The 12,614-nt window shown below is 38.7% G+C and overlaps 1 protein-coding gene across 2 annotated transcripts in view; it reads right to left on the reverse strand.

Moving 5' to 3' along the window:
- Nucleotides 1-12,614, reverse strand: part of DNAJC13 (DnaJ heat shock protein family (Hsp40) member C13) — a 56,936-nt gene that overhangs the window by 12,242 nt on the left and 32,080 nt on the right. For both annotated transcript variants that reach the window (XM_084207052.1, XM_084207051.1), the window contains exons 29-44: nt 12,278-12,480; nt 11,755-11,839; nt 11,122-11,276; nt 10,152-10,197; nt 9,819-9,973; nt 9,013-9,214; nt 8,243-8,358; nt 7,367-7,445; nt 6,660-6,795; nt 5,370-5,554; nt 3,827-3,901; nt 3,504-3,623; nt 2,064-2,243; nt 1,557-1,724; nt 825-938; nt 372-488 (exon numbers count right to left, since the gene is read on the reverse strand). In XM_084207052.1, coding sequence (XP_084063178.1) covers nt 372-488; nt 825-938; nt 1,557-1,724; nt 2,064-2,243; nt 3,504-3,623; nt 3,827-3,901; nt 5,370-5,554; nt 6,660-6,795; nt 7,367-7,445; nt 8,243-8,358; nt 9,013-9,214; nt 9,819-9,973; nt 10,152-10,197; nt 11,122-11,276; nt 11,755-11,839; nt 12,278-12,480 — 2,136 coding nt within the window. The remainder of the gene's footprint in view (nt 1-371; nt 489-824; nt 939-1,556; nt 1,725-2,063; nt 2,244-3,503; nt 3,624-3,826; nt 3,902-5,369; nt 5,555-6,659; nt 6,796-7,366; nt 7,446-8,242; nt 8,359-9,012; nt 9,215-9,818; nt 9,974-10,151; nt 10,198-11,121; nt 11,277-11,754; nt 11,840-12,277; nt 12,481-12,614) is intronic.

The raw sequence follows: 12,614 nt of genomic DNA on the forward strand, positions 1-12,614 counted from the left end.
AACCCTTTTCCTATCTAAATAAACATTTAAAAAGCTGCCACTAGTCCAACAGGTGTGTGTTTGCCCATACATAGAGATTGACTGTAAAACTTAAATAGGCACCTCCTGGAATTAGTGAATCAACCCAAGTGTTTGCATCACAAGCTTGTAGAGAGAAGTCATTAAGACATCTGAGGAGCACATCTTTATGACAGACTGGGTCTTTTAATTTATTCTGCTCCAGTAAAGAGCTTTCTCATAAGATGCTGACCTTGAAGGAAATTTCAATAACATTTTTTATTTCCTCCATTATGTTTGCACTGACAGATAAACAGGAAGAACAAGCATTCCAAACACTAGTCTTAACAGAAAAAAATTTAACTACATCTCACCTCTAGCTGGAAGGTAGGGACCTCATTGTAGACTCTAACAAAAACCTCTCCCACAATAAGTTCCTTTGCATGGTCACTGAAGACAAAGTCAGATCCATAGCCCTTGTCACAATCACCCTGTAAGCAGAGATAAGCAGCACAAGCTCAGACAGAAAATAATCTTGTAGGAAGTGTAAAGCTATAATCCGATCATGAAATAGGCAGTGCCTGAACAGAAAACTCAATGCTTCAGCAAGTCAGAAGCTCAGACTGAAACATAACATGAAATGAACAAGCAAAATCTTAAGGATTTTTATTTTCTTTTAAAAACTAGGGAATGAAGGAAGTGACTTTGGGGTAGATAACAGTGGATACTTGTATTAACCATACAATTGCATCCCAAGAGGATATAGGAAAACACAAAACAGTTTTTAAAAAAAATAGTACTGGGATTTAAAGTAAAGAGTATCTTACTCTCTTAATCATGTTTTCCTGCTGAGATTCCAAAAACTCAAGTAATTCAGCTCGTGTCCCATTGTTCCAGATCAAGTAGGGGTTCTCTGTGTTACTGTTAAGCATTTTCAGAGTCTAAGAAAAGGAATTTACACGATGTAACACATTTACAACAGTTTTGGATCATTATGCATGGTAATCAGCATGTTTCATGGTAATCTCATTAACAGCTAGACTAATTACACAAGCAAGTTTAAAGTAGGAAACTTCCCATACTAGAAAAACATACAGGAAAAACAGTATGTGCAAGTTATGTAGTAAAGTACAATCTAAATTTTAGTTTTCTCTTTGTTCTGCTCTGAGATACACTTGCTTCAGATTCTCCATCCATTTTTGACAGTGAGCAATAACTACCTGCAGTATCTTTTTACAGATGACTTCCCTGGCACCCCTTTTAAAGAGTTAGGTTTAGCTTGTGTTGTCCATTATCATTATGTCCTAAAGCCTTGAACAATTAACTCCACTTTTTTGTTCCTCTATTTGTTTTGCAAATATTAGTCTATAAAGCACTGTTCCTGTCCATAGTGTTTGAGGCTGAACCAGTTTCTTTTCCCTGCAGTTACCTCAACTGCAACTAAAAATCACACTGCTGTTCTCAGTATCAATTTGGTCTAAGAGAGTTCAGTGTTTTAGAAGTGACCAGCTACTCCTTTTATAAATCACTAGAGAAAGTTTTGGCCAACAGATGCTTACCTCAGTAGGACTGACCACAGCAAGTTTTCTTGCAATGTAGGGTGTCAACATTCCAGCCAAGCTTTTCCTGATTGCTGGGTTTTCAGGAGTAGCAAGTTCATCAGAAAGATACCCTCCAAGGCGACTCAGGGCCAGGAGACTGAGCTTAGCAAGACTATTTGCTACCTCCTGAAAAATATGGAGACAGATTGAGAAAACCTAGAGCTTTCTTCTGATAGCAAAAATTTACTTTTATACTGTTTGATATAGATTAAAAGTGTCTTGCATGAAGTCCATTAGAAATCATGGGCTTTGGCAGCTTTAACAGTTCAATACTTTAAAAAACAAAAACAAAGAAACCAACTCAGAGTATTCATCACTATACAAGAATTCCCTTCTAAAACTCTCTGTTGATGTTACTCTTCATGTTATTCAATGATTCTAACAAATATTTGAATACACTTGGTCTCTTAGTAAGAGATGGAAAACAATAGCCACTGATTGTTGACAGCACCTCAACAACATTACCTGGTGGTTTGAATCTTCACTTTTCTGAATCCCACTCTCCTCCAGCGTATAGTCATAGTTGAAGAGGTAACCCAGTAAGTACCACAGAACTCCAGCTTGGAACAAATGTGTTTGTAGCCAGTAATCTAAAGCAAAGGAGCTAACACACTCTACTCCTAAAGCAGCTACTCGTGGTATGGTCTGGGGGGAGAAAAAAAGAAGTTTTCCTTAATGCCTGTAACCAAAGAATGCCAACTGGTTTCTTTACCAAAGATTTAAAAGCCAAAACTTGCTAATTCTGCAGCGCTATCTAAGCAGCCAAGAGACTGAAGCAGACATAATTTCTGCAGCTGTAGTATTGGTAATCAGCAACATGGCTAATTAGTCAACATCTTTCAAAGGGAAGAGTACTTGAATAGCTATTTCATATGACTAGAAAGAAGCATTGATGAACTGCTGGAAAAGCAATTCAAAACTCTGGCAGAGATTGCCAGGTGAGTTTTTTATGGCAGTACATGTGTCCTGCAGGGACTCTAAAGAACACACAAGCATACACAGTCAATTACTAGAATCTGCTTTTAGTCTCACATTTTCATACATCCTACATGAAAAGTTAAAGACAGCTTTCCTTTCTTAATTCAGACAAAATTAATCATTTTTATAACATGAGGCAAGTTCAAAAGAGCTAAATGGCAAGAAAGTTCCTTAAATACTGTTCCCAGAGTTTATGCTGACTTTAGAGTCTATCTGCTTATGCAAGGCCTAGTTGTAGTACTTTTATCTGCTGATTTAGTACAGTAAGCCAAGCTGTCTGATATGTCAGTTAAAAGGCAAAAGTAGTTGAATCTTTAGAGCAGCTGCAGTTTAAACCTACAGTTTAAATGGATTCAAATAAAAGCATTGAAACAAGGCAGTTGAGTTCTGTATCTCATGATTTCCTGGGATCTTTCAGAAGGGTTAGACCAGGCACTGCAACTACGAGGAAAGTCTGAGAGAATTGCGTTTGCTCAGCCTAGAAAAGTGAAGGCTTCAAGGTGACCAAATTGGGCCCTCAAGTACCTGAAGGGAGCCTGCAGGAAAGAGGGAGAGAGACTATCTACAAATGTGTGGAGTGACAGGATAAGAGGAAAAGCCTTCAGAGACAGTAGGTTTAGATCAGATATTAGGAAGTATTCTTTACTGCAAGGGTGGTGAGGCACTAAAAGAGGTTGCCCAGAGAAACTGTGGATGCCCCATCCCCGGCAGTGTTCAAGGCCAGGTTGGATGCAGGTCTAGGCAACTTGGTCTAGTGAAAGGTGTCCCTGCCCATGGCAGGGGGTTTGGAATTAGATGAACTTAATATCTCTTCCAACACAAACCATTCTATGATTCTATGACTGCCTTCTCTGTCCAAAAACCAGAATTTTACCCTAAACATTTAACAGTTAAACACCTATTTGGACAAAGGAAAGGAGCACTCACCTTGCCATAATACAGTAGTCTACAGAGGTCCTTAATTATGTTAGGCATTTCTGTAATCTTCTCTCTGCATTCCTCAAACTGAGCTGCAACACTATAACACTTACTAATGTATCCACACACCTACAAAACAAAGTATTTTATTGGTTCCAAGAGGAGGAAAAATGCATATTTATAATTGTATTTTTATATGTACAATACTAGATCAATTTTTTTATTATCTATACACACACACTTGGTTTCATTATCATATTCCACATATACATACACAATGCAATCTTCTGAGAAGACCATACACTCATTTAAAGCTGCTGCTTTAAACTCACCTGTACAGACATATCATCTGGCTTGCTAGATCGAGTCAAGACTGCTACACAACGATTAAATGCTTCTTGCAATACCTGTGAGGATTGGATGATGCACAAATTCAGCCACAACAAAAAGAGGTAAAAGCCAGCAGAATCAAAACATTAGCTGGTAAAGTCATTTTTAATGGCTGAAAGGAAACATTTGACAAAAGTCTGCTGCTTGCATAAGTGGTTTGTAGTGCAAAATTCCTTGCAAGTACTAGTAATAACCTTTGATGCTTTAAGAGCTGTCAGTCTTTTCACACATGAGCTAATACCTCAGCCAGCGTGCAGCCAGTGTGCACACTGCACACAAATTGTGTGGAAGTGTGGATCTCCTGGAGGGCAGGAAGGCTCTAGAGAGGGATCTAGATAGGCTGGACCAACAGACCAAGGCCAGCTGTGTGAGGTTCAACAAGGTGAAGTGCTGCATCTGGCCCTTGGGTCACAAGAGCACCATGCAGTACCACAGGCTGGGGGCAGAGTGGCTGGAAAGCTGCCTGGCAGAAAAGGACCTGGGGGAGCTGCTCAACAGCCACTGAACATGAGCCAGGGTGTGCCCAGGAGCCAAGGCAGCCAATGGCATCCTGGCCTGGATCAGCAACAGCATGGCCAGCAGGACCAGCACAATGATTGCCTCCCTGTACTCAGCACTGGCAAGGCTGCACCTTGAATGCTGTGTTCATTTTTGGGCCCTTCTCTACCAGAAAGATATTGAGGTGCTGAAGCACGTCCAGAGAACGGCAACGGAGCTGGGGAAGGCTCTGGAGTACAAATCTGATAAGGAGGAGTTGAGGCAGTAGGAGTTGTTTATCCTTGAGAAAAGAAGGCTAAGGAGAGACCTTATCACTCCCTACAAGCACCTGAAAGGAGGCTGCAGCAAGGTGGGGACTGGTCTCTTTTCCCAAGAAACAGAAGACAGGACAAGGAGAAATGGCCTCATATTGAGCCAGGGAAGGTTGATTGGATATTAGAAGAAATATCTTCACTGAAAAGGCGGTCAAGCACTGGAACAGGCTGCCAAGGGAAGTGGCTGAGTTGCCACTTGAATAGCAAGTGGTAATTAAGGTAATTAAAAAGGCATGAGGATATGATTTAGTGAGACTTGTCAGTGTTGGGATTAACAGTTGGACTCAATGATCTTCAGCATCTTTGCCAACCTATATGGTTCTAATATTGTAATATGTGCAATGAAAAGGCCTTCTGCTCAAGTGACTTGTTCATATGTATCTATTCTTTCACATAAAAAATGCAGCAGTTCTGTAAAGGAGTAGAGAAACTTCATATGTAGCTTGTTCATCCACAGTTGAATAGACAAGCCTAGGTCCAGAAAAGGGTATACTCTGCAAGATGTTTCTCCTACAGTATCCAGAATATCTGAGATGTTAAGAATAAGAGGTGTCTCAGGACCAAAAATGATTCTCAATTACATCCGATTTCCCAGGCATTGAGGATCTAAGATTTCTAGTTACGGAAAAGTTAGACAAAAAGCATGCATTTCAACACTTTTCTTTACATATACCTCAATTCCACTCTCTCTTCTCAGTTCTTCTGCATTTAATGCTGAACAACTGACAGTATGAAAAGCAAGTTCTGTAGCAGCAGGCAACAGTGGAGATTCTTTGGAAAACAGAAGGTCATCTGATGTTTCAATGGTAATGGTCTTAATCAGCATAGGATAGCCTGCATACTTGTAAGGTTTCAAATCTGAAAGAGGAAAAAAGTCCAAGTTTATGTATATGCACAGTCTAAGCAATTTAAGCCATCACAAAATTATTGATGGAAGATATATCAGATATACAAGGACTAGAAAATGAAGCCAAACACCCAGGGAATCTGGAACAAGACTGAGCAGCCCACACAATCTAACTCCACATCACATAGAACTGCTCATGCTAGAAGCTAACAGAGCTTCACATGAACTCATTTAAGATCAAAAAGGCTCATCTCCAGCTCAGTGAGCCCCCAAGCTCAAAGCCTTCTCTCTCTCTCTCCAGAGAAACTCAAGTATTGCTTGGTCTCTGTCTTGGGCCAGGATTGCCTATAAGGACCTTGTCCAGTTTGACACAACTATTTTAAGCTTAAATTGCATTTTTCATTCCTGTAGAACTCAGCAGTGCTAAAGCATAATTTTATTTTCCATATGGAGCCATTGGCAAGCCAACGCATTTAAGTCTATACCAATGCTGTCCCTAGCTCCACATAACTGAGAGGACTATGATTGCATGTGCAGTTCTTAGTTTACCATTATAATGTAACACTTAAATAAGAAAAGACTGTTGGCTCTGCAAGATTTGGACATGGCAGCAGCAGCAGCAGCTGCCTGGACTGTAGCCGGAGACAAGTTTTAGGGTGCTCTAGCTATCCCTCTTTCCCAACTGAGCAATGAGGTAGAGTCCTTGGGTGAGTGTGCTGCAACACAACCTAAAACTGGACAGAATTCCTGCAAGAATGGTTCATTGTTAATAGCCAGATGATGTAATCTCATGTATAACCAGCATCTGGGTGACTGAGCACTAGTGAGGATTTTTCTGCATAGACAGAATTCTCCATACAGAGGAGGATTCAACTTGATTAGTATTGGAGCAGAGCACTTCAAAGAGCTATTCATGCAGCTAAGAATTAAGTTTTACTGCAGATTAGTTTATTTCATAGAAGAAAAAGTCCTAATTTGAAGCCCTATACCATAGCTACATAGTGCTGTGGCAAGTCAGAAACCAGATCAACAGAGCACAGACTAAAGAAGAGAGGAGATTACAGCTGACTGAAATGACCACTAAATAAACATAAAACACTGAGGCACCATGCTTACCTTCCTTATGCCTGTTGAAGAGGATGCTTTGAGTTTTCAAGATCAAAATTATGTTTTCTGGATCTGGCCCATCTATCACCTTGGCAGACTTAGTGCACAGAAACTCATATGCTTTATTAACTTTTTCAAACATATCCTGCCAATAAGGAGAAACAGCCATAAGTGTTGTTAACAACACTCTAAATTACTGGAGCATAGTGTAAGTGCAAGTAAAATAAAGCATTTCACATTACTAGCAACAGCACTAGCTTTGCTGCCTCACTGCACTTCAGGAAATACTGCAAACACTGGTTGATAGATTAGTTTTCTTTTGTCTCCTGGACTCTGACCTAGGCAAGAGGCTTTACGTCAATCATACTATGACAAAAGCAGTAAGTACAGTTGGATTGTGAGAATGGGCAAAGGATGCAGTCAGTCTCTGAAAGGGAACAAATAGCTTGGGTCCTATGTCCTGTATCTCTAAACAAGATAATTTCTGAGGTGCGAGTCTGATCTGACTACACCAGCTTACTGTAGAAATCCTAAATCCTTGAATGTAATTAGTTAAATTATTATTCTGTAGCATTAATCTGTATTTTATCATTCACCTAGAGCATAGCTTTTAAAAGGAAGAAAGACAATTTACTGTGCATTTCAAAATTCTTAATATATGTAAGAGTTGAATATGTTCCCATTTTATTAACACCATAAATTTGTGCTGTACATACCCTGCCTTCTGGATTCTTGTCTGGATGGTATTTTTGAGCCAGTCTGAAATAAGCTTTCCTGATCTTACTTTCTTCATTCCTACAATAAAACAAGTTCCATCAATTACACTTAATAAAAAAAAAAAAACCTAAAACAACCACAGCAAAACAAGCCTGGGGTTCTGAAAACAGTGCTAACACTAAGTGCAACTGAGTGAAAACTACAAAACTCTCCTATTTCCTTTTTAAAACTCTGCTTCATCATCTTACACTGACTGGGGGTTCCTATTGTGACCAAAAAATTTTAAAGATTCACTTTCAAGGTGCTCAAAGTCCTCAATATTTTAAATGAAGTATCCAAATGAGCTACAAGTGTTCAAAGTTAGTATTTCACCATTTGCAATAAGTGCACTGTTCTTGAAGTATAAACAAACTGCTGCTGGTTCACCTCTAGAGACCTGAAGTCAGAAACCAGTGGCAAGACAGGATGCAAAAAACTCTAAGGGTATAATCACCAAGAAAAAGGCAATATGGGGGAGGGAGAAGGATGATTACAGAAAACAGCTCCTTTGAACATATTCAAGTTCTGGTATATTCTTTGCTCACTGTGGTTAAAGCTTGTCCTTTAAAAGAGCAAAGCTCAGAGCATTCTTTTCCCTATTTTCAGCTTATCTAAACACTTAAACAATTGTTTTCTCAAACATTGGAATTGTACTTCCAAGCTTTGTTTCTTTTTAGCAAAGCAATCCTCTACTGTGAAATAAGCAAGTGCTACATGTGACTGAGGTGGTACCACTAACTCATTCCAAGTACCAAGATAAGAAACTTCAACTTGTTCAGTGCACCGAGTTTTATATAAAAGTATTTATACAACTTGAAATCCTGAAGACAACTTACTGGCCTTGTCCTCTGGGTAGGTTAAGAACTTCATAGGCATCATCTATTGACATGGTAGGTGGCTTCTTCTCCACCTCCTTCTTCCAAGCTTCTAGGGTATCTTTCAACAGTTTAACCTCAAGAATTATAATTTATTAGTGTTTTATTTATGCTGACACCAGTACACATAATTTTTAATAAAATGCTACTTTACTAATGAATCCTGTATTTTATTAAAGATAGAAGCACCCTGAGTTTAAAATGACTATGTAAGAGTCAAATTTGAAGATGGAGAATCACTTAATAAGATGCAGCTCAAATCATGATACTATAGAAACTGAAAAGCTGCATGAATAAATAAAGCTGCTTAGACAGATCTAGTCCACAGACTTGTACCAAAAAGATCTCTTCAGTTAATGTACTGACATGTTAGCTTGGTTTCTTTGGCAGCACAGACAAATAAGAACCCCAAAGTCATGATTTCCATTCCCTCTCCCCGCCCCTAATATAAGATTCACGGAAACAGTCTCTGAAGTTTCTTGGATGCTTGATTTGGCTATTCAAATAGTCACCACAAGAAGGATAGACTTACGAGATTGCTATGTGGAAAGAACACTATGCTGCTTCAAGATAAAGTAGGGTTTAATGTATTTATTTGACCAAAATTCACGATAAAGGAGTTACTTGCAACAAACCTAGCACTTGATTTTGTTAATATTTTAGGGCTTTTCATTAACTTTTAGGACTGAAAGGTCAAGAACTAAATGAATCCTAAAATACTTCTTACTTACTGGATCTTTAATTGGCCAGTCTGGAAATTTGAGTGTATCACAAAGATGCTTGAGGTAATAAATGTTACAGAACAGCTCATTTTCCAGTTGGGGATAGTTGATAACAGGGATGGGACAGTATTGGTAGAGGGCTCTTGTATTGCTTTGAAGACGAGGAGTGAAGTCAGCAAGATGAGCAGCAATCTTCTCTATCATTAGACGCCTAAAAGTGACAAAGTTTAGTTTAACACTTGCCCAGCAGCCCTTAATCCTTGCTCACTGTACAAGCGTGTTCAATGACTTCCTCTGAAAAGGTTTTCCTTAGAAGTCTGCCACATTTCAGTAGGGATTTAGAATAGGACTCTGTCCTATTCTATTAGAGAGCTATTTAAACACCATGAAAATTAGTGTATTAAAATCAATTAAAAGTTATAGTCTCCTTTTCTCAACACCTCTTTACTTTCTGGAAGACCCTAATATGTACTGGAATATTAGAGGTATATCACACAGATAGGTGCCGGTAATAAAAAAGTACATATAAATGAGTAAGTATAAAGCACTTCACATACACAGTCAAGTCTCCATTCACAAAAGTAACTTAACTCAAGACATTCAGGGAAATATTCCCCTTCCCACTGCCAATTCTGCTCTCCCCTGCCCTGGTTATTTTTGGTTGAAGCAGAGCACAATGTAGGACGCTGTCCTTGCAGAAGGTAAACGAGAGGAAGCCATGAAATCCAGGTATTTTCAGCTTTAAGAACATCAAATACCTCTCCAAGATAACCTGTAGTTCAGATTTATTTGTCCCTCTGACAGAAAACAGTTACCTCATTTCATTGCTCCAAATTGCTTCTGGAGTGTCAAATTCTCCAAGGAAGATCTCAGAAAATTTTTCTGGTTCATAGTTTTCTAAATAACACACCATTGCTTCAGGAAGAATATGTCCAAGTATACTTCTTTGAACTATATCTTGACTTTTTGTCTACAGAAGAGATCACATGGTCATCTCAAAGGTAATTGAATTCTGTCTTGCTAAATAATTTGAGACCTAAAAATTCTCCCCCTTTTCCCTTATAGGAGAAAAATTCTATTTAAAACATCTACAGGTAGTCTGCAAAACTATTTGGAAACAGAGGTAGTTACTGTTGCAATCTACTCACTTCTTCAGACTTGAAAGCTTGTTTCGTATGTGTGTATTTCAAAAACCTAGAAGAGAAACAGCAGTTATCTTCTTTTTGTTTGATACTTAGGTACTCTTGAATAGTACCAGACCAACCCAGTCCAGCTGGCAGGTATTACACATTTACTTTGAGATAAAAGAGTAACTGCAACAGTTGTATGAATTTATGTACTCAGTTCATTAAATCCTTGGGAACTCCACAAAGCTAAGCACTTCTGTGTTATAAATCTTGCCTCATGTTCATCATTTCAATTTGAAAGTCTTACTCCTGAAAGCTGGTTTTCTACACACACAAAAAAAATGCTGACAGAGACACAGACAACCTCTCCACTGTTAGATCATCACTGCAGGGATGACACAGGATTATTTTAGACTAAGTAGTAACAGTTCTATTACACCAGAGTCACCATGGAAGCATGCAACCATTGCCGAATGCATTTCACTGTCCAAGAGACTTAACTGGAATTGTAGGACAGCTTTTTATGAACTATTGCATTTAGAAGAAAAGTACTGACAAGAATGGCAGTAGCTACCTAAATATGCAGTGCATTATCAGGCAGTACAGACTGATTTAACTGTTTTAGGCTTCATTATTGAAAGAAGCTATTAGATTTTTTAAACTCTTTCAATAGCTGCCTACTATCAAAAGCCACATCAGCATATATGCAGCCTGTGTTACTGCTATTTAGTGCTTGTAAATGGCTTGTTCTACAGTAAGGCATGCCTAGTTGTACTGTTAGAACTGTATCATCAGGCATGTTCTCATGCCCTCTCTGGAAGGATGAGAAATTCACTTTTTAGTGACTGATTAGATCATGTGGAGGCAATTCCTCTAGAAGAATTTCATGTTGTTTCTAGCAACCCACACCCCCCAGAGCATGTAGAGATGTAGGGCAGCAATCCTGAGCGTGACTGGTCAAGAGGTGCTTTTGGCTGCCCTTTTTCCTCACCTTGCAATAGGAAGTACATTGGAACCTGTGTACATCATGATGAAGAAGAATACTCCACTCAGATAAAAACGAGGTAACTGAGGGTTGTCTTGCATGACATGAGAGAGCAATACAGCAACTTTTTCCACCAGGATAGGATCAAAAGTCAGTAAGAGCTGAAATCAAACAAGCATTTATATTAGCTGCAAGTAGTGCAAGTCATCTAGTCAAAATTGAAGTTTTAACTAATTATTGTGACAACCTAGAAATTTACAGGTATTACAGTTAAAGAATACTTGAGTTTAAAAACAACAAGTGTCAATCAAAAAACATTTAAAGTTGAAAGGGACCTCTGGAGATCATCTTGTCAAACCCTTCTGCTAAAAGTGTGATCTTCTAGACCTGGTTGACAAAGATCATGTCCAGGTGGCTTTTCAGTTTCTCCAAGGATGGAAATATTTCTTTAAGAGATATTGGCTGAAAAGCACAAAATTTGCAAAAAAACTCTATGAAATGAACAACTGCTTGATCAGAAATCTGCATAATGTTACAATTGTTCTTTGATGTGTTTAACCCACCTAAAGTATTCACATGAGAAAGACAGAGCAAGCAAAACTTTCACTCATTCAGGTACATTTTTGAAGAGTTACTTACCTGAGTGATATGAGGAAGGCAAGTACTATCTGACAACAGCCTTTTCACTCTGGGCAGAGGCCTTATAATAGCATTATCCTGATCCCTAAAAAAATCAAGTAATACAGCAGTATGTATGCCTTTTCTCTTTCAAGAATGAACAATTTTATTAAGCATAAGTATTCGACTACTGAAGCCATATTCTTTGTCTTTTTTTGTTGACTTCAAAGTTTGTTATTAGACTTGCAAGTATGGTTTAGTGTCCTGCATTAAAGCAGTCTTGTTTAAGTTAAACAAGAGCCTGTCTATAGCATTAGAAATGCACATAGCTTGTGCATTCATTCTTGCAGTTCCTTTCACAATATTAGTATTGTCTCATTTACAAACTCTCTATTTGCCCACAGAATTAATTACTACCATGTAAAAGGGTCTTTAATAGAGCTCCTTAATGTACAACTTTCTAAGAAAAGCTTTAAGACAGGATTTATTAACTCATGCATCTGCCAGATAAAGTTAACCCCTTCTGCTGAAAATCACTCTTTACCTGCTGGGAAAATATCCACACATGGTGATGAGCATGTTGAGGACAAGCGTGGCAAGGTCAGTCTCATTCAACACAGGCTGCCCGCTGGCAAGCAAGCACCACTTCAGCTGAGGGATGACCTGTAAGGGTCGCCAGCCATCCATACCCTGAGCCCAGCAACGAGTTTTTGAAGTCACCTTCCCATCATTCCATAGCTCCTGCATCTATTGCAAGATTAGAAATGACTTTAGTTTACTCAGCATTCAGAGCCACCTTTGCTCCTAAACACTCACACTCATGACAAGTTTTTAATTGCTATATGGCAGACTACTATAGTTGCATGAAATTTCAATGTGTT

The sequence above is a fragment of the Fringilla coelebs genome (assembly GCF_963513975.1).
Source record: "Fringilla coelebs genome assembly, chromosome: 1".
Lineage (NCBI taxonomy): Eukaryota > Metazoa > Chordata > Aves > Passeriformes > Fringillidae > Fringilla > Fringilla coelebs.